This window comes from Hemibagrus wyckioides, linkage group LG14 (genome assembly GCF_019097595.1).
Source record: "Hemibagrus wyckioides isolate EC202008001 linkage group LG14, SWU_Hwy_1.0, whole genome shotgun sequence".
NCBI classification, from domain to species: Eukaryota; Metazoa; Chordata; class Actinopteri; order Siluriformes; family Bagridae; genus Hemibagrus; species Hemibagrus wyckioides.
In genome coordinates, this window is record NC_080723.1 from 23211197 (window position 1) to 23237255 (window position 26059).

At 39.5% G+C, this 26059-nt stretch overlaps 2 protein-coding genes across 3 annotated transcripts in view; one reads left to right on the forward strand and one right to left on the reverse strand.

Moving 5' to 3' along the window:
* The window catches only part of col22a1 (collagen, type XXII, alpha 1), a 91933-nt gene extending 76847 nt beyond the window's left edge, over positions 1 to 15086 (forward strand). Inside the window, exons 36-64 of the mRNA XM_058407468.1 lie at positions 829 to 882; positions 1065 to 1118; positions 1962 to 2066; positions 2365 to 2409; positions 2691 to 2768; positions 2892 to 2927; positions 3622 to 3675; positions 3759 to 3803; positions 3945 to 3980; positions 4614 to 4727; positions 4876 to 4929; positions 5412 to 5465; positions 5571 to 5624; positions 6437 to 6490; positions 6743 to 6796; positions 6997 to 7050; positions 7147 to 7200; positions 7284 to 7328; positions 7470 to 7523; positions 7933 to 7986; positions 8068 to 8121; positions 8725 to 8796; positions 9693 to 9728; positions 9828 to 9872; positions 11030 to 11209; positions 11284 to 11350; positions 11929 to 12111; positions 12237 to 12314; positions 13064 to 15086. Of these exons, the coding sequence (XP_058263451.1) occupies positions 829 to 882; positions 1065 to 1118; positions 1962 to 2066; positions 2365 to 2409; positions 2691 to 2768; positions 2892 to 2927; positions 3622 to 3675; positions 3759 to 3803; positions 3945 to 3980; positions 4614 to 4727; positions 4876 to 4929; positions 5412 to 5465; positions 5571 to 5624; positions 6437 to 6490; positions 6743 to 6796; positions 6997 to 7050; positions 7147 to 7200; positions 7284 to 7328; positions 7470 to 7523; positions 7933 to 7986; positions 8068 to 8121; positions 8725 to 8796; positions 9693 to 9728; positions 9828 to 9872; positions 11030 to 11209; positions 11284 to 11350; positions 11929 to 12111; positions 12237 to 12314; positions 13064 to 13257 (2061 nt within the window). The 3' untranslated portion in view covers positions 13258 to 15086. The remainder of the gene's footprint in view (positions 1 to 828; positions 883 to 1064; positions 1119 to 1961; positions 2067 to 2364; positions 2410 to 2690; positions 2769 to 2891; positions 2928 to 3621; positions 3676 to 3758; positions 3804 to 3944; positions 3981 to 4613; positions 4728 to 4875; positions 4930 to 5411; positions 5466 to 5570; positions 5625 to 6436; positions 6491 to 6742; positions 6797 to 6996; positions 7051 to 7146; positions 7201 to 7283; positions 7329 to 7469; positions 7524 to 7932; positions 7987 to 8067; positions 8122 to 8724; positions 8797 to 9692; positions 9729 to 9827; positions 9873 to 11029; positions 11210 to 11283; positions 11351 to 11928; positions 12112 to 12236; positions 12315 to 13063) is intronic.
* Positions 15087 to 17367: 2281 nt separating this feature from the next.
* Positions 17368 to 26059, reverse strand: part of LOC131364423 (collagen alpha-3(IX) chain-like) — a 38547-nt gene continuing 29855 nt past the window's right edge. The window contains exons 24-37 of one of the 2 annotated variants that reach the window (XM_058407564.1): positions 25916 to 25969; positions 25781 to 25825; positions 25529 to 25582; positions 24952 to 25005; positions 24690 to 24743; positions 21757 to 21828; positions 21138 to 21173; positions 20953 to 20997; positions 20798 to 20830; positions 19950 to 20096; positions 19272 to 19326; positions 18913 to 19107; positions 18738 to 18815; positions 17368 to 18124 (exon numbers count right to left, since the gene is read on the reverse strand). In XM_058407564.1, the coding sequence (XP_058263547.1) occupies positions 17925 to 18124; positions 18738 to 18815; positions 18913 to 19107; positions 19272 to 19326; positions 19950 to 20096; positions 20798 to 20830; positions 20953 to 20997; positions 21138 to 21173; positions 21757 to 21828; positions 24690 to 24743; positions 24952 to 25005; positions 25529 to 25582; positions 25781 to 25825; positions 25916 to 25969 (1122 nt within the window). In that variant the 3' untranslated portion in view covers positions 17368 to 17924. The remainder of the gene's footprint in view (positions 18125 to 18737; positions 18816 to 18912; positions 19108 to 19271; positions 19327 to 19949; positions 20097 to 20797; positions 20831 to 20952; positions 20998 to 21137; positions 21174 to 21756; positions 21829 to 24689; positions 24744 to 24951; positions 25006 to 25528; positions 25583 to 25780; positions 25826 to 25915; positions 25970 to 26059) is intronic. The other variant, XM_058407563.1, reaches the window with a different exon arrangement.

Below are 26059 nucleotides of genomic sequence, written 5' to 3' on the forward strand. Positions count from 1 at the left end.
GTCCTTATCTTCTATTTGATAGCTTCAGGGTGAGCAGGATAGTCTCTCTGTGATGTCATCTTCATGTGTCTTTCATATGTGATGTCACTAAGATGTGCCTTTTATCTTACGTGTGATGTCATCAATAAATCCCTTTTCCCCATTCATGCTTTCATGCTTTCTTTGAGATGTCATGTGTGATGTCATCAGGATCCGCCTTTAATCTTACTTGTGATGTTACTGTCATCTGCCTTTTAATATTTTATGTGATGTCACTGAGATATGCCTTCGATCTTGCATGTGACCTCATCATGTGATGTCATCAAGTGAAGCTTCTGATCTCCCTAAGTCATGATGAATTTGAGATCGAAATCCATTCGAGGTCTATGAATGAAGATGTGTCCTTGATCGTGTGTGATGTTCTTTTTGATGATATACCCTTTGTGATGTCAATAAGATGTGTCCTTTTTATTCATATGTTCTTAATCTCATGTGTGATGTCATCTCTGGGTGCCCTATATGTCAATGTAATGTTAGAGATGTGTTCTAGATCATACACAGTAAGATATACTGCACTACTTTATCTCAAATAGGGAGTGTGATGTCATCAAAGAGGGACCTTCTGTGTTCCTCATCCAGACTTTCTGTTCATTTTTCATGTGACTTCATCAAAATGGGCCGTGTATCTCCTGAACATCAGCACTGAAATGATTATAAATAAGAGTTCTCAGAGATTTGTGTTATTATGATCTCATATCTGTGTGATGTCATCTATAATAGCTTTTCATCTTCTGTGTATCGACAAGACGTATCTTTCATCTTTTGTGTGGTGCGATGTTTACTTTTCAGGGTCCTCCCGGGCTGCCCGGCCCTCAGGGGCAACGAGGACTGCCTGGCAACGTGGTAGGTTAATGCAAATGTTATGCAAATGAGATTGTGTTTGTGTTTTAGTGTATGGTTTAGGTTTATATCACACAATATCTACACTCTACATACTGCTGAGTTCCTTCATTATATACTGTAGATTCATTTATAGATTCATTCATCATCATCATCATCATCATCATCATGCTTTCATCCTTTAGGGGATTCCGGGCAGTATCGGACCACCGGGAATACCAGGACAGAGAGGAGAAAAGGTGAGATGCACTTTAATTACTTTTAGAAGTCTGTACATCCATCCATCCATCCATCCAATTATTAATCTGTCCATCTATCCATCCATCCGTCCTTCCATCCAATTATTCATCTATCCGTCCGTCTGTCCGTCCGTCCATCCATCAATCCAATTATTCATCTATCCATCCATCCATCCATCCGTCCGTCTGTCCATTCATCCATCCATCCATCCATGAATGTATTATCTGCCTGTACTCTTACCCAGAACAATATCATCCATCCACCCATCCATCCATGCATCCATCCATCCATCCATCCATCCATCCACTCATCCATCCATCCATCCATCCATCCATCCAATTATTCATCTGTCCATCTATCCATCCATTAATGTATTATCTGCCTGTACACTTATGCAGAACAATGATATCATCCATCCATCCATCCATCCATCCATCCATCCACTCATCCATCCAATTATTAATCTGTCCATCTATCCATCCATCCATCCATCCATCCAATTATTAATCTGTCCATCCATCCATCCATCCATCCGTCAGTCCATCCAATTATTCATCTATCCATCCGTCTGTCCGTCCGTCCATCCATCCATCCATCCATCCATCAATCCAATTATTCATCTATCCATCCATCCAACCGTCCGTCTGTCCATCCATGCATGCATCCATCCATCCATCCATCCATCCATTAATCTGCCTGTATTCTTATCCAGAACAATGATATCATCCATCCATCCATCCATCCATCCATCCATCCATCCATCCATCCATGTGCCACTGACATGATGTTCATACAAAGTGTATTTTGGTATATAATTAATTAAGTAACTAATCTTGCTCTAGGGAGACCCTGGTAAAGATGGTCCAGTAGGCCCCCCAGGTTTGACTGGAGAGCCAGGTCTAAGAGGTGAGGCAGGACCACCAGGGAAAGGCAAAGAAGGAGCAAAGGTATGGCATTAATATTCCACATTAACACACATTCCAGTAAATAATGTTGAAGTTTTATGGGTTACAAATGATTTTTATTTGATAATTCAATTTACTGCTATAACATGCAGAAGAGTGTGTATAACATATTTTAACATGTTTGTTTGATGTGAGTAAAAGTGTAAGAATTGTAGCACTGGGATGCATTGAATGTGTGTGTGTGTGCATGTGTGTGTGTGTGTGTGTTGGGGGATTTCTATGCTGATATGTATAATACAGCAGCACACACACACTTATAATGTGCTCTGTTTAATAACAGGGGGATGCAGGATCACCAGGAATGCCTGGAGCTCCAGGACAGAAGGTACGTTCCGGATGGTTTTCAGGCTCTTCTACGTTCTCGCTACTCTGAGATGTTATTGAATCAAAAAAGCTTCTCCCAGCTGCTGCAGCTTACAGTATGATGTGATAGTGAGTTATAATGCTTCAATTAGTAATGGAGGAATAACTGTAATTGCTCACTGCGGCACAGTAATTATAGTAATGTTATAGCAATATTGATACTGTTAGATTTATATATAGATGAATATATCCTGAATAATTGTGGTTAATGTGTGTGTGTGTGTGTGTGTGTATGCACTTTAGGGCCCACCAGGAAATCCAGGAACGCAAGGGATGCCAGGAGACAGAGGTCCTACAGGAGAGGGAACCACCGGACCAGCTGTACAGACACACACACACACACACACATTATATGCACCTGCAAATTCATTTGAATAAAAAAAGCATATAATCAGTTTGGTCCTATTACTCTTCGTTGTGTGTGTGTGTGTGTGTGTATTACAGGGACCACCAGGCCCACCTGGATTAGTAGGAGCAGTGGTAAGCAACATGCTAATGTTACACCTTCCTGATTAGTCTATAAAACACTATTCATTTATTCCTTAAAACCACCCAATCCATCTATTAATCATCCATCTATCCATCAATATATAATCTACCATCTGTCCATGCATTCATCTATCAATTAATCTATTAATCATCCATATATTATTAATCATCCACTCAACCCCCAATCCACCTATCTCTTCCTCTCCCAATCCATCCATCCATCCATCCATGTATTATCCACATTTACACTCATCCAGTACAATGAAATCATCCATTTATCCATCCATCCATCCATCCATCCATCCACCCATCCATCTGTCAATGTATTATGCACTTGTACACTGTACCCGATATAATATAATCTTCCCATTCATCCATCCTTGCATCCATCTATCCATCAATGTATTATCCTGTTCAATCACCTACTAAATCCATCTATTCATCCATCTATTTACTTATCCATCCATCCAGGTAATCACATCCTCCAGGTAATCAATCCCCACTCACTCAATAAATCAATATGGCCCATCTATCCATTTTAATCACATCATCTCTCTATCTGTCTATCCAACCATCCACTCATCCACTCCTCGGTTTAACTTACACATATCCATCAATCTGTTTATTCTCTGTACAAGTTGTATAAGAGTGTCTCCTCTAATCATTCTGTGTCCTGCTGCTGTAGGGACCAAGAGGAGCATCGGGTGTCCCGGGACCTCAAGGACCTTCTGGACACAACGTAAGCACTAAACACAAACAATGCAGCTTTACAGATCTCATATACTAGAGATCTCACATATCATTTACTTCTGATCTGCTCAGGGTTTACCAGGAAGACCTGGAGATAAAGGAGCTCAGGGAGAGCCGGTGAGTGAGAAAAATTCTGTTTTTATTCGGTGTGTGTGTCTATGTGTGTGTGAGTGAGTGAGTGAGAGAGAGAGAAAAAGAGAGAGAGAGTTTTAATTGAGAGTATTGGGGTCATATTAATGTTTGTTATGTTTATGACAGGGTAAAGCTGCAGATCTGTCTCAGTTAGACCTGAAGGTAATGGCTACACACTCATCCATCCATCCATCCAGCTATCAATCTATCCATCCTAACAAACAACCCATCCATCCATCCATCCATCAGGCATATTCTCCATCTACAAATCCATCCACCTTTCCATTCAACTATTCATTATTTTTCCATTGATCCATTGGATTGATTTGTCCATCCATCCTACACATTCTTTATCTATCCATCCATCCATTCATCCATCCATCCATCCACTAATCCAATCATATAATTCAATCCATTATTCCATTGCATCCAACAAACCATCCTTTCATTCTTTTACCCATGTACATCTATCTATCTATCTATCTATCTATCTATCTATCTATCTATCTATCTATCTATCTATCTATCTATCTATCTATCTATCTATCTATCTATCCTTTCAGCATTCTATCAGTCTATCTGTATCCGTCTATCCATCTATCCATCCATCCATCCATCCATACATACATACATACATACATACATACAGTACATACATACATGCTTATTTACTTAAATCAAATCATTTAATCATTTGCCCATCCATCCATCCATCCATCCATCTGTCAGTGGCTATATTTTCCAGCTGTATTGTGTACTCTCCCTCATTGCACTACGTGTGTTCTTGATCTGTAGGGTGTTTGTTCAAACTGTCCACCTGGACCTTCTGGACCACCAGGAATCCCAGGAGTTCCAGGAGAAAAAGGCCCTGCTGGACCGGCGGGGAAAAACGGACAGGATGGATACCAGGTAACGCTGCAGGACATCTCACTGTCTCATTACATCACTGTAGTGTAGCTCTACAAGTCTGGCTCGTCTTCATACAGGAATTATGTTTTAATTAAAATAGCTTTTTATTCAGAATGTACAGTTTATGACTGATATTTGTTGTTCACAGGGTGCTCCCGGACCTGTCGGACCCCCAGGACCACCTGGAGCTGAGGGAAGCAAGGTGAGAAGACAGAATACACCAAACACACAACCTAATAACAACATAAACATAACCTTGAGTAATTACCTAAACATATAACACATAAAAAAAACTGAGATTATCCTTATAGCTTCCTGTTTCAGGTCTTTCAATTATAATTACAGAAAAATAAAATTGTTTAATGCTATTTAATTATTTAATTATTAATAATGAATCTTTATCATTAGTAATTATTATGATAGCATTGCATTTATTTTAGTATTTATGAATTGTTATTTATACTTTATTCAATTATTAGTTGTAATTATTTTACTTTTATTTGCATTTTATTAAATATTAATTTTTAAACAAGGATTTGGTAAATTTACATATTAAACACTCATTTGCACATTTATATATTAACACATCCTGGAATGAAGCAATCCTATCTATAATACTGTATACACAATGACTTACAGCTGTTAAAACCTGTGATATATTTATAATTCCGTTATAAAATTCAGGGTGAGAAAGGTGAACGAGGCTCCCCGGGAGCTGCTGGAGACAAAGGTGAAAAGGTACCAGTGTATTCCTCAGTTATTCAGTATGTCCAGAACACTGAGTGTTTGACCTGCTTACTGTTTATCATTTTATTTATCCATTTATTTATTACATTTTAACAGGGACCCCCAGGGCCTCCTGGTTATCCAGGTACAGCTGGAACAATGGGTCAGCCTGTAAGTCTCTTTATAAAGTCCAGAAAATTTCATGGCCACTGATTAGAATATATTTACATAATTCTGTTTGTTTATTTGTTGTAATTTTCTGTAAATGTCATTAATGGTAATAGCCATGATTTGATTGTCTACAGTGTCATTAGGGGTGGGAACTCTGATCTGATTGTTTACAATGTCATTGGGGTGGGAACTGTGATCTAACTGGTTACTGTGTAATTAGCAGCTGTTACTGTGATCTGATTGGTTACAGCGTCATTAGGGGTAGGACCAGTGATCTGATTGGTCCTAGTGTCATTAGGGGTTGGAACTGTGATCTGATTGGTTAGAGTGTCATTAGCGGCTGGTACTGTGATCTGATTGGTTAGAGTGTCATTAGGGGTGGGACCTGTGATGTAATTGGTTACAGTATCATTAGGGGTTGAAACTCTGATCTGATTGGTTAGAGTATCATTATGGGTGGGAACTCTGATCTGATTTTTTATAGTGTCTTAAATGGTGAGACCTGCGATCTGATTGGTTACAGTGTCATTAGAGGTTGGAACTGTGATCTGATTGGTTACAGTGTCATTAGGGGTGAGATCTGTGATCTGATTGGTTACAGTGTTGCTGCATTGCACATTAGAGTGGGAGATTTTATTTTAAAGCAAAACTGCACAGACATTGTCAAGCATAAATTATAAAAAGCTTCTGAAGGCACCATATTATTATACATTTTTTTAAACAATAAATCTTATTTTATAGTGAAGCTAATTAATATTAATTATATTGCAATTATTATATTGCAATTAATATAATATGGCGTATGCTTGCAGGGTAACGATGGCAACCCTGGAGCCCCTGGTCCTCCTGGACCTCCTGGAGAAAAGGTAAAATCCATGTAATTATTAATAAATTATGTATTAAGTATTAAGTAAGTTGTTTAAGCAGTGAATCATCACTGTGTCATAATTACCAAACTTTTAACACATCTTCTGAACATATAAATAGCTTGTTGCTGTTCAATATCTAATATAATAGAAGTTGTATATTGATAAGTTGAGTACACTGTACGTACACACTGTGTGTGTGTGTGTGTGTGTGTGTGTGTGTGTGTGTGTGTGTGTATGTGTGTGTAACAGGGTAAAGAGGGACTAAAAGGGATTCAGGGTCCTCCTGGTCTGCCAGGTTTAATGGTGAGGAATTTACACTCCAACGGTTTTCTTAATAAACTTTTAAACAATGTATATTCTCCACTTCTCACCAATTGCCTCATTTTAAATGCCCTGTGCTTCCTAAATTATTGTAAAGGAATGTGTTTTAGTCAATAAAGACATGTCTTCGACTTCATTAGTAAGGTTCTTCTGCATGGTAAAATGTTTTTCTCTGTGCAAAGGGAATGATGGGTAAGCCTGGGAAAGACGGACAACCGGGAGAAGTGGGTGAGCCGGTAAGACCTTTCTCACTTTGATGTATAACATTAGAGCACTATATGATGAGAAACAGCCCCTCATAGAGGTTAAAATCTATTCAATCTGCTCCACAGGGCAAACAGGGAGAACCTGGAACACCAGGAAGAGATGGACTCCGAGGTCTTCCTGTAAGCATCATTGGTAAACCAATCAACTTTTTGTGCATTAGAGCTAAAAAGTGATTCATTTTACGCTTTCTCTTTTCACCCAGGGGTTTAAAGGTCACAGAGGAGAGCCTGGAGAACCAGGGTCGAAGGTTAGTAATGTATTTCTCTCATTGTTCAGCGAGGAAGAAATTGAAAAGTATGTCGTATTGAACTGCATGTGGTTCAGCGCACACACGGGGAGATACAACAGGACTAGTTTTCTTAATCTAAATGAAATCTCTTTCTTTCAGGGTGAAGAAGGGAAGCCGGGTCCACCAGGACGGGAGGGTTCACCCGGGAAAGACGTGAGTTCATCCATTATCCTGCTGCGATGTCGAGTAGATTTCTAGAACAGCAGCTCAGACTTTAGAGCAGGTTTACGCTAATGTGCTCGTTCTAATACGTTATCGTTTCTATAGCAACAGCTCATTCACAGGAACTCAATGAAGCATTGTATGGAAGGAGTCTCCAGGTTTTGAGGTTGTTCCTTGGGTCACATGACTTTGAGAGAGAGAAAGATTTAAAGAGAGGCTGGTGAGGGAAGGATGTTGATAGCTGCTATAATGTGAGAGGTTTCACAGACATTCCGCTTCATCCATGTACAAAATAAACTACAGTGTGGTTACTGTAACTGAAGTACCTGTTCAATTCCAAGCAGATTACATGCCTCTGTGTAAAGCTGTGGTCATTTTCTATTATTTCTGTGTTATGTAGGGCATCATGGGACCTCCGGGGCCTGAAGGTCACAGAGGACCGAGTGGACAACCGGTGAGAATTTTAAAATCAATTCACAGTGAAGTTACAAAATGTAATTAGTGTGAGTATTTTATCTCTGTACCGTGTTTTTAGGGGAAACCTGGAGATCCTGGACAACCCGGGAAATCTGGACAGCCCGGACCGCCGGTAAGACGTGACCACCATCTTGAATAGCAGCCAAATAAACACATGTACAGATCTACTTGCTGTGACTGAGACATGATAAATATTGTCTTGATGTTCATGTCTAGTGGTCCAGGTAACTATATGTAACGTCTATGATTTGTCAAATAATTAAACTATTATTTTTGATAATTAGCACTTTATTTTATTTAGAATTCTGTCTCTATGTTATTTAATAATTTCAACGGGTAAACAATGGAGCAAAAAGATACACATTAAGACATAAAATTGAGAACATGGCATAAACAGGACTCCAGTAGAGGAGAAGTGAGGCAAAAAACAGATGATGATACGCAAATAATAGCTAAGGTTGACCTCTGGTGGTCTGGAGGGGATTTTGACCTCTGGTGGTCTGGTGTTTGCTTTCTGGTGGTCGCCCTCTTGCAAAAACACATATTTTGTGTCTTATCTAAATTGACTCAGTAATTGTAATTGTATGACTAAGTAATTTGATGGCTTTCGATGCTGTTCTTTTCCATAATCAGAGCTCTGCATGAATCTCCATCCTTCTTACTCGCAAACAGATGTGGGAATAAATCCTCTATGTTTATGTTTTATGTAAATCAGGGTCTTCCAGGAGGAAGGGGTGAGACAGGAAACCCAGGGCTGCCCGGATTCACAGGTCCAAAAGGACCATCGGTGAGTACAGCTGGACTTGAAGAGAACCGGAACCTTAGATTTTTTACAATATTCAGCTTCATTAAACTTCTCTTTTGATGGTCATAACATTGTGTAATAATTTTTTCATAATTGTAGAATTTTTTCTTTAATAATTGTAATAATATCATTATAATTAAAGACCTATTTCACTGATGTTTTATGTTGGAAATTTATTTATTTATTTATTTATTTATTTATTTATTTATTTATTTATTTATTTATTTACATTATCAATATATTTCCAATTTATATTAATAATTGTATTATTTAATTACATTGTGTAATTATTTATTTAATAATAATTGCTTTTTTAATGTATTTTTTTTTAAAATGTATTCTTAAAACTTAAAAAAACTAAAAAAAATTAAAGCTGCAGTGTGCTATATATATATATATATATATATATATATATATATATATATATATATATATATATATATATATATATATATATATATATATATATATATGGACCTCTTATAAATGTATAACTTTAAAAATATATTTTAATATATGTTATTATTGACCCTACTATTATGCATTATATTCAGCTAGCTTCTCTATTTCAAGTCGCGTTTTTTTCTGGCCCTGAAATTAGCTCCACCTATAGTTTCAACAGTGGGGGAGGTGCCATTTGGAAGCAAGGGGAATTCACTCCAGTGTAGAATGCTAGAAACAACAAATTACTATTAATTAATTAATTAATTAATTAATTAATTAATTAATTAATTAATTAATTAATTAATTAATTAATTAATTAATTAATTAATTACCCAAACAAAGTAAAAGATTTAATGTTACAGTAAAACTATATTGTGATGTTCTTCTTTTAAATCTGAAGTGAAATGTCTGTAACCTGTTTCCTTTCTCTTCAGGGTCCACCAGGTCCCATCGGCCCCGAGGGCAAACAGGTAAGTGGTCATTTTCCCAAAATTTCACTCACATGTGGTGTGTGAGGCTGGTGTTAGTGGAAGGAGCAGAATGAAAGTGTCTTTTGTTTTGTTTTTCAGGGCATTCCGGGCAAACAGGGGGACAGAGGCTTCAAAGGAGAGAAGGTAAGAAAACAGATTCTTCAGGAAAGGATTATTATCCTTAAATTTGAAGAAATGATGATTGAGGATTGGATTACTTAGCCTGAACTAATGATGTGCTAGCTATATGTATTGTTAAGCTAGCATGATGCTGTCACTTTTCACTCATTTCAATTCTAGCAACAGAATCATTTCTCAATGAACTCTTTCATTTGTTACGATTATGAAATAATTAAAAAAATGAAGCATCTTGTTTAACTATTTTTTCCAGATGATAATATAGGATTAAACAAACCTCCTGAAGTAGTAAACGAAAAAAAAAAGGATCTAGCAACCAGCTGGCAAGATGCCATTTGACAGTTATTTACTTTTACTTATTCTGAGTAAAACTAGCAGGGCTGACTTTTCTGCTGTTTGATCATAATTTCAGTATTATTTTTCTACACCTTTTTGACCACAACCTTCAGAATCCTGCAATTTAATTATCTCTCTGTGTCTCACACTGTCCTCTGTGGCAGATTTCATCTTTTAAAACATGGTGACCTTTGAAGCATGAAGTAGTTATTACACTAAAAAAAAGTTATTAAACAGTTTTATTTGGAAGAGTTAAGCGATTTGTGAGCCAGTCTTCACACTTCACACTTCACTAGAGGGTCTGGTACAGTTTGTCACTACTGCAGCCAAGAACTGACTATTTTTAATGAAAAGAGAGCGTGAACATGTCAGATGACCACAACCTGTCAGCAAGCATGTGAGAAACTTGATGGTGGTTTTCTCAAGCTTGTGCTCTTATTGCTAAGAAAGTGCATCCTTATAATTACTGGTTATTGGAAGCTAGACTTTGATCATTTTTACATGACATTTGGGGCCTTGCACAGGGGTCCAGCAGTGGCAGCTTAGTGGACCTGAGATTTGAAACTACAACCTTCTGAGCAGTACACCAACACCTTAACCACTAAGCTACCACATTCCCCATCAAGTAGAGTAGATCTTCAGGATCAGGGCTGTTGATCACTTGTCTAGACATGACTTGCTATAAAATGGATCGTTCCTGAAAATAAAAAACTGGTGTGCTACAGATTTTATTTAGACATGTAAATAGTATAGGCATTGATGATCTGACCACATGACCAACCAGATTTCAATCCCACAAGAACATATAAAGTTCTTCTCTCCTGTAGGGTGACAATGGCATCAAAGGTGACAAAGGCCCCACTGGTGAACCAGGAATCCCTGGAATCCCAGGACCTCCAGGCAGAAAGGGTCACACAGGTATGATGGGAATGTCTGGACCTCCTGGAGAGATGGGAACCTCTGGACCCCCAGGACCTCCTGGCCAGCCTGGTCTTCCAGGACAGAGGGTGAGCTGTTTGACACAGTGGATGTGAGATGGATTAGTGAAACTCAGACTAATGTAGCTTTGGTGTTTGTTCAGGGAGAAACTCCATCTCTGGAATCGATACGCAGGTTAATTCAAGAGGAACTCGCCAAAGAACTACAAGGTGAGACTGATCATGTGGAAACTGAGAGGAGGTCACCTGTTATTGAGCCAGGCGTGTGAACAAGTTGATATTTTTTCGGTTTTACTGTAGAACCATTTAATCTTGTGAACTAGATTTTAATAATATCTTGACACATACTTAGCTCCATCTTCATTTCCAGAGGCAGGGGTTATTGGTCAAATTTTCAAAATTTCCTATCATTCCTCAGGTCTCCAACAAGTGACAGCTAGTCTCTGGGGCTAGACACAACTTCAATATTGTGCTAAATATGTAACTAAGGATGAATATGAAGATTTTCCAGCATAAATTTGTGATGGTATCATGTTAGCTAGTTCTTTAATCCATGACAGTGGCTGTTAGTGACGAGATTAATAGGTACCTGCCGTGGCAAAATGGGAATTTTGTCTCCCATTTTTGTCTAGACCTTCATGGAACACTGTACTCAGGTGAAAAGGAGTACGGGAATGCCTAATTCCCCTTAAATCTAGAGCTCAGAAGTATCTTTCCGAGTTAAACAGCATCCTTCAGACCTTCAGAGAGGCTGTTTTAAACCTTGTCTGTTATTCATGAATTCCCAGCCAAGATGGCTTACCTCATGGCCCAAATTCAGCCCACACACGTAAAGAGCTCGGTTGGCCGTCCTGGTCCACCTGGACCTCCAGGAAAAGAAGGACAACCTGGAAGACAAGGTCCACCTGGAGAGCCTGGCATGCCTGGCCAAAATGGAGCAGAGGGACCCCGAGGTCCAACAGGTCCTAAAGGTACTTTACAAATAGGAGTAACATAGCTTACAGATTTTTAATTTGATGTGTCTTCCCAGGTACAAAGTTGGTTAAATGGGACCATTACATCAAAGAGATTGACCTAATTTCTTGCTGATTTACAGGTGAAAGAGGTGCCAGAGGGGAGAAGGGAGAAAATGGTGTTGGACAAAGGGGAGAGCCTGGTGCACCTGGTCTAATGGGTAAGACCCTCTTTAGTTATTTCTTTTATTTCAGGAAATTGATTCCAAGCTTATTCTCACATATGGTGGGAGAATGTTCTAAAAAATGTTTTGGGGATAAAAATTATGATAGAACGTAACAAATATATACAGTGGAACCTCGGCATAGGAATTTATTTCGTTCTGGAGGCAAGATCTTAAGGTGAAATAATGTAAATGCAGATAATCCGTTCCAGTCGCCCAAAAATATGACCAATATTCCCAATATGAAGCATATATAAACTGTATGGCTGCTTACAAAGAACTGACCCAAGCCAAGCATTCCATGTCAAGGCTCCTCACAGGAAGTCGCCACCAAGCTTGGGCTAAAAATAGAACAGACCACCCACACCACCAATCTGTCAACAAAAAAACACCCCCAAAATCACCTAGTTTTTGAACGCATGCCGAAGGCAATGTTGGTATCATCAGTTGACTCTTTGGACACAGGTTTCACTGTCTGAACAAAAATTCATAAAATTTGTTGCTTCATTTGGCTTTCCACTGATGCTAACAAGTTTTGAATGGGTTCCGAAAATGCTTTGTATGCCGAAGCAAATTTCTTGCAAAATTTCAATTCTTAAGGCGAGAATTCTTAAGTGAGGGTATTTGAAGGCCAAGGTTTCACTGTAAATAGAGCTTCTGTGAACATTCATACGTGTGCTCTTGGCTGGTGTAGAGTCCAGTTTGAGACATGAAGCTGTCTGAAATAAACTCTCTCTCTGCTCCAGGTCCAGCAGGAATGCCTGGAGAGGGCAAAGACGGTCTTCCAGGAGCAACTGGACCTCAGGGTGAGTCTGGACATCCAGGTCCTCATGGACAACCTGGACCACCGGGACCTCCGGGTCAATGTGACCCTTCTCAGTGTGCCTACTACGCCAGCCTGGCGTCACGACCTCACACGAAAAATGTCAAGGGAACCTAAACCTACAGCTCGCCAGGACTATTTATGAACTTATCAGAACCTAAAGCTCTTCCTGACAAGATCCAGAGAGCTTCGGCTGGGGGGGAAGATGAGACATTTTTACTTTTTACGGAGTGTGTTTTATGAGTGTGTGTCCTGCCGGTCAGATATTATGGCTAATTTGTTCGCTTGGTGGGAATGGGGAGGGTTTGTACTGTAAGCTACGGGAGGGGAGTAATTTAAAATGTAGCTGATTTTTTTTTAGATCAGGGAATTTCTCTCTGTTCAGAAGATGAATTGTCCTGTTTTCTTTCTTTTTTTTTAATGCAACCTGCAAAGTCTTTAGGTGGAGAGACTTTACTAATACCAGACAGATAAATTGATGGTGATAAATTAGCCTCGGGTCTTCAATCAGTGTGTGGAATTGATCCATTGTTAAGAAGGTCTTTTTTTAGGAGCCTGTGTGTGTGTGTGTGTGTGTGAGGCAATTATCGAGCTAGGAGATTTATCTTGTGGAGTAGGATCGATTTGTGCTGGTCGGAAGTGTCACAGAGGAAGAAAAACACCGAATATAATCTTCGCACGTTGCCTCTGAGATCGTTCGCCCGTCGCTCCAAGACGGTTGAGCTTTGATCATTTTTCTGAATATATTGTATTCAAAAGTTTGTAAATGTTTATGATGAACAAACCCAGTCTCGATCCTGTATCCAGCTAATCAGATGACTCCATTTTTCTCCCATGTAAGCAAGTTAGACTTGTTGGTCACTTCTGATTCACTCTCTAAGAACAAAGAGGTTTTAAGAGCTTTCGGGCTATTTACGCTACCATGATGAAGAGTGTGCGGTCATTTCTGATTACTTTTGTATTAGCCACAAAAACAGAGATTATTAAAGGATGTATTTTACAGCACAAGTCCAATGACTTCTAAAGATTATTTTCTTCATCCTGCCCTCATTTATGCTTCATATTATCCTTTCCAGACCTAATTATCCATATAACTTCAAAAGCTGTTGATTGTAACTCCAGAACGTTTCCAGATCGAATCTCGAGATTTCTACTATGCTGGAGTGGAACTGCATTTCTTTCTCCTTCGTATTTTCTGAAGCATCTTGAAGTCAGATGCACCACAGTATATTTTGATATTAATTCAAAAATTTCTTAAATTCATTTTTTTGCTCATCAAGAAAGGAAATTTTTACAATTAAAAAAGTTTTAAAAAGTATTGAGGTGACATTTTTAAGTCACAAATGAGCAAACATAATAAAAACACACATCGTCGAATCCAATCCCAGTCACACTGAAGTTAAGATGAGTGAACTTAGCGAGTCAGCTAGCTGTAGCTATCAAACCGGTGATATTAGCTAGCTAGAGCTAATTTGCTGGCTAGTTATTAAATCTACACCTACAGCATACAGATATAAAATCCCTGTCAAATGCTGTAGCTACTTTTCATTCAAACAAAATGACATAATTTCTGTAAAAATTAGGGCGGAGTTAAGTCTGTCTCTAAGGAGAGATGGGCAGAACGGGGAGACGTTATTTATATCTCCGAGATCAGACTGTCCTCACAGCACAAGTCTGCGCTTGCCTGATCAATCTAATCCCCGATGATGAAAAATGGCAAGCGCTAATGATGTGATACGTTTCAGCAAGCTTTACACATTTGCACAGTTATGTAAATGAAGTGCTTTCTCAATTTTTAAGCAAGCCTAATGTCTTGTATTTTTTTCCCCCTCCTCTTCTGCTTCCTCCACATCTGGTGTGCTGATGTGTTTTTGTTTAGTTTTGTTGTTGTTTAATGTTGATAATTCTTCGCCTTAATCGCAGGTTGCATTAAATTATTTTAATGAGCTCCCGGTTCAGGCCTTTTAACTCGTGCATGGTAAAGTAAGGCTACCTGTTTATACTGATTAATTGGTGCTAAAATTAGCAAGAACAATGCATATGTATGTATTTGAAGGGAATATAATAATATTGTAATAAAGTGTGGATCAGGTATGGTATAAAGCGTGTCATTGTCATGTTGATGTTTTCTTCACATCATCACTACGAGATAGGAATGTAGTGATATTAATCTTTCTTTTTAATTCTTTTTATAGTGTTAATATTTACAGGTATAAACATAATGATACGAGTCACACAGCTGCTGAAGCTGGCTTTCTGTGATGACCTGAAAGAAGATTCTTAATTTAATCAATTTTAATTTAATTTTTTAATCTTAATAACTATAGTAAGTTCTTGGAGCACAGAAACAGGAAGTAAGGTCACAAGCTTAAACTCTTAATGGTGAGAAAGTATACAATACATTTTTTTTAGTTTTTAGGCTTATTCGAAGAGATATACTCTCTAAAATTTGTAAAATATTATCTGGGGGAATTATTTATTATTTTTACTTTGGCTGTCTTCCATCTTCTCTTACTCTGACATTATATATATATATATATATACTGATCAGCCATAACATTATGACCAGTGCCAGGTGAAGTGAATAAGACTGAGTATCTCCTCATCATGGCACCTGTTAGTGGGTGGGATATATTAGGCAGCAAGTCAACATTTTGTCCTCAAAGTTGATGAGTTAGAAGCAGGAAAAATGGACAAGCGTAAGGATTTGAGCGAGTTTGACCAAAAGGTTCAACTTGTGATGGCTAGACCACTGGATCAGAGCATCTCCAAAACTGCAGCTCTTGTGGGGTGTTCCCGGTCTGCAGTGGTCAGTATCTATCAAAAGTGCTCCAAGGAAGGAACAGTGGTGAACCGGAGACAGGGTCATGGGCGGTCAAGGCTCATTGATGGACGTGGGGAGCGAAGGCTGGCCCGTGTGATCCGACGAGCTACTTTTGCTCAAATTGCTGAAGAGGTTAATGCTGGTTCTGATAGAAAGGTATCAGGATACACAGTGCAGGACGGGTCAGGGCTGTTTTGGCAGCTGAAGGGGGACCAACACGATATTAAGCAGGTGGTCATAATGTTATTCCTGGTCAGTGTTTATATATACATATATACAAGATATATATTACAGTGGTTAAAGTGAACCTCAGACTGAGAACAGTGGACGGTGTGTGCGGAATATCGTCACTAAGTTTTTAATCAATCAGTTTCCACAGAGTGCTGCAGGAACCTGCACTTCCTGTTCGATCGTCCCAAAGTCAGTGTTTGGTTAAAGGCCTGAAATCAGGAATCAGCTCTGTAGTGAACACGAGCTCAAGATATTTACATCTTTGATTCTACAACATAAAATCCGGGAAAACCTCATTAAACCCCCACTCCTGATTTTTTAAGCTCAAGCCAGACTACAGAGGATTGTCTGAGACGTTAAACATCATCACACCAAACAGGAAATCTTCATCTACTACTACAGCCTTGTTGTGTTTATACTAATAACACACTCTTACACACTTTTAACTGTTTATTTATTCAGATTCAACCACTTAATGAAGTTCCTGATCATGAGTGGATCATGATTGTTTTTAAATAAAGATTGAAACAGTGTTTTATTAAGATTATCCTGAATAAAACTGAAAGAATCATAATCTTGTGTTGGTCATAGAGCAGATTTTCTGCAGCAATCCTGAAGCCTAGTCCAAGGAACCAGAGTTATGATGATCATTATATAAAATATGTCAGCACTTTAATCCGAAATCACTTTTAAAAAATAAATTTCTCGACTGAATAAAACCACCAATATATTTCTCCTGTTGTTATTGTGTCCATGTTGATGATCGAGTGTCTTTATCATGTTACTCCACAGTGGAGGTTAATATGAAGCTCATGTGATAGTAGACACTCAGGACTTTAAGAATTTGTAGTGTTTCAGGAGGATTTCTGTTTTTCTCTAGACTACTAGGGGTGATATATTCATAAAACAGTTCTGGATATATTTTTTCTCCACACAAATGTTTGTATCTTCAAAGTAAATGTTGATCTCAAACCCATTTCTGCTCTCTGAGATGTTCTCCAAGTGCTTGTTCATCTAAAAAGCAGATTTGATCTTCAACCAGAAAAATTCTGTGTAAGGTTCTCCAACAGGGGGAAAAACACACGTCTAAAACACACTGAAAGTTTTAGATCAGACTCACAGCCAGAACATCATTCATTTCTTTACACTGAATGGAAGCTCAGTGTAGTGGAATAATAAAGGGTTAAACAATATCAAGACATGGACAGGTTTGTTGTTGGTGGAGAATTTTTATTTCAGTATCAGTCTTTGCACCAAATTGTTGGAGTTTTGGAGTGTAGCTTAGCTTCTGGTACGTTTACTGACACTATATCCACCATCACATTGTACAAGTTTACTCAAAGGCACTTTTTATAGTTTGCTCAAAACTGCCACACAATTTATTCTACTTCTCTGCTGTGTTTAAGACAGGCTCAGGTGTCTGGGCTGTAAAGTTTTAAAACTTCGGTTCGGTTGTTCGCTGTGTCTTTAAACCTAATCATGTATTCACATCTTGTGCTATATATATATAAATCCTGTCTACATTTTTGGCCCTTGTTTATTCTTGTGTATGTACAAGTCACAGAAATGAACTGGTTAAAGAGTCTCCATGCTGCTGTCAGGATCATAACATTAACGTCCGAGTCTCTTCAAGCTGATCAGATCCGATCTCTCAGCTGATATTGATGATGACGACGATGAAGAAAATAATGATATTGATGATGATGATGGATGAAGGTTTCTTTCAGGTTCACGGGCCTTTAATGCTGATGGGTTTTTTCCCGCTCATTACGTAAAGAGGTTGAGGCCTAAAGCAGTCTGAGGGGTCGCACATGCCTGGGGCACCTGGAGCTCCTCTACTGCCCGGGGTGCCTGGGATACCCGGAGTACCTGCTTCTCCTCGGGCTCCGTTCTGACCGTCTTTACCGATGCCGGGCTTCCCAGGAGGACCTACATCCAAACCAAACACAGTGTCAACTGTCCAGAAGGACATGAGGCAACAAATCTGTGCTTTTACTATTTTATCTTTATTACTTATTTATTTTATTTTATTTTATTCTCTCTCTCTCTCTCTCTCTCTCTCTCTCTCATATTATATATATATATATATATATATATATATATATATATGTATATAATCTTTAAAAAGAGCAGGAAAATTCAAATATACTGTATATATTTGAATTTAGAATAATTATTTTCCCCTCCTTTTCCATTCATGAATTTTTGTTTTATTGTGCCTCCTATTTAAAAGGATTTTTCTTTACTGTTTTATAGCACTTTGCAATTAAAACATTTACATATACATACAGTTATAATATTAGATACATTAGGTGTTAATTTCCCCACCTATTTTAAAATTTGAATTTTTTTCTGTTTTTATTTTATTTATTTCTATTTTTTATTTAGGAATGTATGTTTTATTGTCTCCTTCTATTAATAGGATTGTTTAATTTTTATTTTAAGATAATTTTTTTTCTTCTAAAATGAAACTCACAGATGACACACACCTCATACGGGCAATTTGTGTCTAATTAAATGATTGAATTTAAAATAGTTTTACCCTGAACACCTGGCTCTCCAGGAGGTCCTTGGAGTCCAACACCATTATCTCCTTTGTCTCCTTTTAGCCCAGAGTCACCTAACACACACACACACACACACTCAGAATTACACTAGCACCATGAGAGGAATAAATTTCAGCCATATCTCTGGTTTCTGTCCGAGTGAAGCGGTACCTTTAGGTCCTTGTTTTCCAGGTAAGCCGTAGAAGCCTGGAGGCCCCTGAGGGCCCGGAGGCCCCATCGCTCCAACTCCACCAGCAGTTCCGGCAGGTCCCGGAGGTCCGGGTGGACCCGCAGGCCCGGGGGTACCGGGGGCCCCGAGAGGCAGAGGCTTCTTCGCCAGTTCTTTCTTATAGGCATCCAGATGTTCTGTAGAAAAGAAGAATAAAAATAAATAAATAAATAAATAAATAATAACAACAATAAACACAGTCACCTTATTCTCTAGTAGTAAAGAAATAAATGTGAACTATAACTTGTTATAATTATAAATTATAAGTATTATTAGTATATAAAAAAATTAAAGAACTGACCTTCAACTACAGCTGAGCAAATCTGACGGATCTTCTCATCGTTCAGTTTGGGGCCCTAAAGAAAATAACCAGACAAAATATTCACATCCTTTACAATAATAATAAGTATCTATTTATTTACATTATTATATAGGATTATATACTACTACTACTACTACTACTACTACTACTAATAATAATAATAATAATATCATTTTTGTAATATTCAAATATGTATTTACCAAAAATATTGATATAATTATAATAATAATTTGAATATTAATTTTTTACCTACAGAAAACCTAAATACCTTTTTTAAGATTATTTATTGTTTTGAATATATTTTTAAATTCTTTTTTCATTCAGTGTGTATAAAAACATGCTGTATAAATGACACACCTATACACAGAATCACACAAACAAACAAACAAAGAAACAAACAAAAAAGAAACAAAATTCAAATTATTATTATAATTATATCAATATTTTTTAGTAAATACATATCTGAATATTACAAAAACGATATTATTATTATTATTATTATTATTATTATTTTGTTTGTTTGGTTGTTTTGTTTTACTTATTTTATTTTTTAATAAATAATAATTTAATGTAATTAATTTATTTTTATTAATTTATTTTTTATTAGCTTTTACCCTGGAGCTCTAAGTGTAAAGTGTAAGAAATGTGTGAGCATACAGGAAGTCCTCGTGGTCCTGGTGGTCCTGGTATTCCTCTGTCCCCCTCCAGACCCGGTGCTCCCTGAGGTCCGGTGAGTCCCTCATGTCCAGGCTGTCCTGGACGTCCCTCAGCTCCAGTGGATCCTCTCTGTCCTTTCTCTCCTCGCTGCAGGAGATCACAGCTCTTTACTTTACAACTCAACTCCTCTCCTCAGGCACAACACACTTTATTCAGAAACTAGTTTTATTTCATCTTAATTCCAGTTACTTTTTAATTTAAAAAAATATTTTAAATATTTTAGAATATTTTAATCTCATACTGATTCCTTCATTGCTGGTTATTTAATTATTAATATTAATATAGTCTAGTGTGAAATGGTATGAGTTTGTGGCTTTCTCATATATGTATATTTATTTAGATATATTGCTGAGAACTTCCTGCTGGTCAATTTGGTCTTGGATGATTAAAGGAGCAGTATGTAATATTGAGAGCCCCCTGCAGTCTGAGTGCTGAACTGCAGCTGTGAGAAGTTTTCCCTCGTCCTCGTCACTGCCTCTGTTCAGACTCTCTACACTTCCCGAGTCACGTTCTGAAGGTTCGTATCAGGAAGTGCAGCTTTTTAATGTATGTTTAAGTTTATTTATATTTACACACTGAACGTTTAGAATTATTACACATTTATAGTGATTCCTTTCAGTAAATATTCAACAACCCTACATTATCTCTCTCTCCCTCTCTCTCTCCCTCTCTCTCCCCCTCTCTCTCTATCTCTGTCTCTCTATGTATGTTTGTAAGTTTCACACACCTCATACTTTGTGTGTATGTGTGTGTGTGTGTGTGTGTGTGTGTCTGTATATTGTACGTACATCTCCCTTGATTCCAGGAATGCCTGGGGGACCCTGTATAAGATAAATAAATAAAAATAAAAAAAGAAAAGCCGAATGATTTTATAATGAAATTAAATTAGAGCATAAATAAAATATACAAATTAAAGGTTTTAAATAAAAATTAAACACTCTACCTGGTCGCCTTTAACTCCTGTAGAGCCGGGAATACCTGGAGCTCCCTGTGGAGTAATAATAATAATAATAATAATAATAATAATAATAATAATAATAATTTAGTGTTAATTTTATTTTCTATTATTTCACTTAATACTATAAATATTAATTTATTTATGTACTATAATCGTATTTTACAACTTACTTCACTTCCTTTTGAACCAACGGGACCTACAGCACCCTTTAATAACACACACACACACACACACAAACAAACACACACACAAGCATTTAAAACATGATTTCTCTATACAGTTCTTCTCTCTCTTTGTTTGTGATTCTCTCTGTCTGTCTGCCTATCTATCTGTCTGTCTACCTGTCTGTTTAATTATTTGTCTGTCTGTCTGTCTGTCTGTCTGTCTGTCTGCCTGGCTGAATGTCTGTTTATCTGTCTGTCTGTCTGTCTGCCTGTCTGTTTATCTGTCTGTTTAATTATCTGTCTGTCTGCCTGTCTGTTTAATTATTTGTCTGTCTTTCTGTCTGTCTGCCTGTCTGTTTATCTGCCTGCCTGTCTGTTTATTTATCTGTGTCTCTTTCTGTCTGCCTGCCTGTCTGTTTATCTGTCTGTCTGTCTGTTTGTCTATTTATCTGTTTATCTGTCTGTCTGTCTAGCTTTCTGTCAGTCTGTCTGTTTGTTTATCTGTCTTCCTGTTATCTGTCTGTCATTCTGTCTGTCTGTCTGTTTGTCATTTTGTCTGTCTGTCTGTCTGTCTGTCTGTCTGTCAGTCAGTGTGTCAGTATAATTTGTCAGTACCAGCTCTCACCTGATCTCCTTTGTGACCTGTGTGACCTTTGATCCCACGAGGGCCCATGACCCCACGCTCTCCTTTCTCACCCTGCAGAAGACAAAACCCTCATGATCACCCGTCTGTAAACATCTCACACTCTAACCACACACACGTCTGCTGTCTCTAACCACACACACGTCTGCTGTCTCTAACCACACACAGGTCTGCTGTTCCTAACCACACACAGGTCTGCTGTCTCTAACCACACACACGTCTGCTGTCTCTAACCACACACACGTCTGCTGTCTCTAACCACACACACGTCTGCTGTCTCTAACCACACACACGTCTGCTGTCTCTAACCACACACAGGTCTGCTGTTCCTAACCACACACACGTCTGCTGTCTCTAACCACACACACGTCTGCTGTCTCTAACCACACACACGTCTGCTGTCTCTAACCACACACACGTCTGCTGTCTCTAACCACACACACGTCTGCTGTTCCTAACCACACACACGTCTGCTGTCTCTAACCACACACAGGTCTGCTGTTCCTAACCACACACACGTCTGCTGTCTCTAACCACACACACACGTCTGCTGTTCCTAAACACACACACGTCTGCTGTCTCTAACCACACACACGTCTGCTGTCTCTAACCACACACACACGTCTGCTGTTCCTAACCACACACACGTCTGCTGTCTCTAACCACACACACGTCTGCTGTCTCTAACCACACACACATCTGCTGTCTCTAACCACACACACGTCTGCTGTCTCTAACCACACACACACGTCTGCTGTTCCTAAACACACACACGTCTGCTGTTCCTAAACACACACACACGTCTGCTGTTCCTAAACACACACACACGTCTGCTGTCCCTAACCACACACACGTCTGCTGTCTCTAACCACACACACGTCTGCTGTCTCTAACCACACACATCTGCTGTCTCTAACCACACACGTCTGCTGTCTCTAACCACACACACGTCTGCTGTCTCTAACCACACACACGTCTGCTGTCTCTAACCACACACACACGTCTGCTGTCTCTAACCACACACACACGTCTGCTGTCTCTAACCACACACACACACGTCTGCTGTCTCTAACCACACACACACGTCTGCTGTTCCTAAACACACACACACGTCTGCTGTTCCTAAACACACACACACGTCTGCTGTTCCTAACCACACACACACACGTCTGCTGTTCCTAACCACACACACACACTTCTGCTGTTCCTAACCACACACACACGTCTGCTGTTCCTAACCACACACACATGTCTGCTGTCTCTAACCACACACACACGTCTGCTGTCTCTAACCACACACACGTCTGCTGTTCCTAAACACACACACACGTCTGCTGTTCCTAAACACACACACACGTCTGCTGTCCCTAACCACACACACGTCTGCTGTCTCTAACCACACACACGTCTGCTGTCTCTAACCACACACACGTCTGCTGTCTCTAACCACACACGTCTGCTGTCTCTAACCACACACACGTCTGCTGTCTCTAACCACACACACGTCTGCTGTCTCTAACCACACACACGTCTGCTGTCTCTAACCACACACACGTCTGCTGTCTCTAACCACACACACACGTCTGCTGTTCCTAACCACACACACACGTCTGCTGTTCCTAACCACACACACACACGTCTGCTGTCCCTAACCACACACACGTCTGCTGTCTCTAACCACACACACGTCTGCTGTCTCTAACCACACACACGTCTGCTGTCTCTAACCACACACGTCTGCTGTCTCTAACCACACACACGTCTGCTGTCTCTAACCACACACACGTCTGCTGTCTCTAACCACACACATGTCTGCTGTCTCTAACCACACACACACGTCTGCTGTCTCTAACCACACACACACGTCTGCTGTTCCTAAACACACACACACGTCTGCTGTTCCTAACCACACACACACACGTCTGCTGTTCCTAACCACACACACACACTTCTGCTGTTCCTAACCACACACACACGTCTGCTGTTCCTAACCACACACACACGTCTGCTGTTCCTAACCACACACACACGTCTGCTGTTCCTAACCACACACACACGTCTGCTGTCTCTAACCACACACACGTCTGCTGTCTCTAACCACACACACACGTCTGCTGTCTCTAACCACACACACGTCTGCTGTTCCTAAACACACACACACGTCTGCTGTTCCTAACCACACACACACACGTCTGCTGTTCCTAACCACACACACACACGTCTGCTGTTCCTAACCACACACACACGTCTGCTGTTCCTAACCACACACACACGTCTGCTGTTCCTAACCACACACACACGTCTGCTGTTCCTAACCACACACACGTCTGCTGTTCCTAACCACACACACACGTCTGCTGTTCCTAACCACACACACACGTCTGCTGTTCCTAACCACACACACACGTCTGCTGTTCCTAACCACACACACGTCTGCTGTCCCTAACCACACACACGTCTGCTGTCCCTAACCACACACACGTCTGCTGTCTCTAACCACACACACGTCTGCTGTCTCTAACCACACACACACGTCTGCTGTTCCTAACCACACACACGTCTGCTGTTCCTAACCACACACACGTCTGCTGTCTCTAACCACACACACACGTCTGCTGTTCCTAACCACACACACACGTCTGCTGTCTCTAACCATACACACACGTCTGCTGTTCCTAACCACACACACACGTCTGCTGTTCCTAACCACACACACGTCTGCTGTCTCTAACCACACACACGTCTGCTGTCTCTAACCACACACACGTCTGCTGTCTCTAGCCACACACACACACATCTGCTGTCTCTAGCCACACACACACGTCTGCTGTCTCTAACCACACACGTCTGCTGTCTCTAGCCACACACACGTCTGCTGTTTCTGCTGATTACAACGTGGTGTGAAGGCGACTCACGGGGATTCCCTGAAGTCCAGTCGGCCCGATCGGACCCAGCTTTCCCGGTTCACCCTGTGGAAAAATGTAACATCCAGTGTTTATTAAAAACATGACCAACACTGTCCTCAGGGCATGAAGAATATTCATGAAGAGAGATTTATTCAGAATTCTCTACTGGAACTGAAATCTAACTGAATATTCTGTCTTTCTTAAATGAAAGTCACAGCATTAATATGGTCCATCATGTCTGAGCTGTAAGGTGCTGAACGGGTTTACACACAGTGGCTCCTTTAACTCCGGGGATCCCATCTTCTCCAGGAACTCCCTGTTCTCCCTGGAAAAGTGACAGACTCGTCAGTTATCTATCAATCCATCCATCCATCCATCCATCCATCCACCATCCATCCATCCATCCATTAATCCTTCCATCCATTAATTTATCCATTTATCCATGTAATTATTTGTCCACCTATCATCTATCCATCCATCTGCCCATCCAATTTTCCATCCATCCATACATCCATCTAATTATTTGTCCACCCATCATCCATCTATCAAATTATTTATCCATCCATCCAAACCCTCCCTCCCTCCAATTATCCATCCACCCACCAACTCAACCATCTATCCATTCTTCTAATTATCCATCCACCCACCAACACAACCATCCATCCATCCATCCAATTATTCATCCACCCACCAACACAACCATCCATCCATCCATCCAATTATTCATCCACCCACCAATTCATCCATCTATCCATCCATCCATCCATCCACCCAATCAATTATTCATCCACACATCTGTCTATCCATTTAATATTTATCTATTAAACTGATCAGCATGAGGAACTTACTGGTTTACCAGGAAGACCAGGTGGACCTACAGGACCATCAACTCCAATCTCACCCTGTAACACACACACACACACAAACACAGAGATAGAGAGTTACAGAAACAAATAATAGCTCCTTTACTCGTACTGACACAGGAAAAGGAACTAAAAAGGTTTGGGGTAACAGGGTGGTGTGATGAAACGGAGTTACTGTGACCACACCGATGATGCTGATTATTTTCCTGTAACAACATGTCCCAAAGTGATGCTTACCTTTTGACCCACAGGTCCCATAGTCCCTTGCTTTCCTGGTAAACCCTGTATTTTAGAGAAAATATAAATATTCAGTTTTACTTGATTACACACACACACACACACACACACACACTGATGCTTTAATGCACCTACTGGGATTCCCACAATGCCTCTGATTCCACTAGCTCCAGGTAGTCCAGGTTCACCCTGTTACACACACACAATATAAAATCTCTACACATGTCTATTCATATTCATGATAATAACAGTGTCATCATAGTGATGTCATTGTGACAC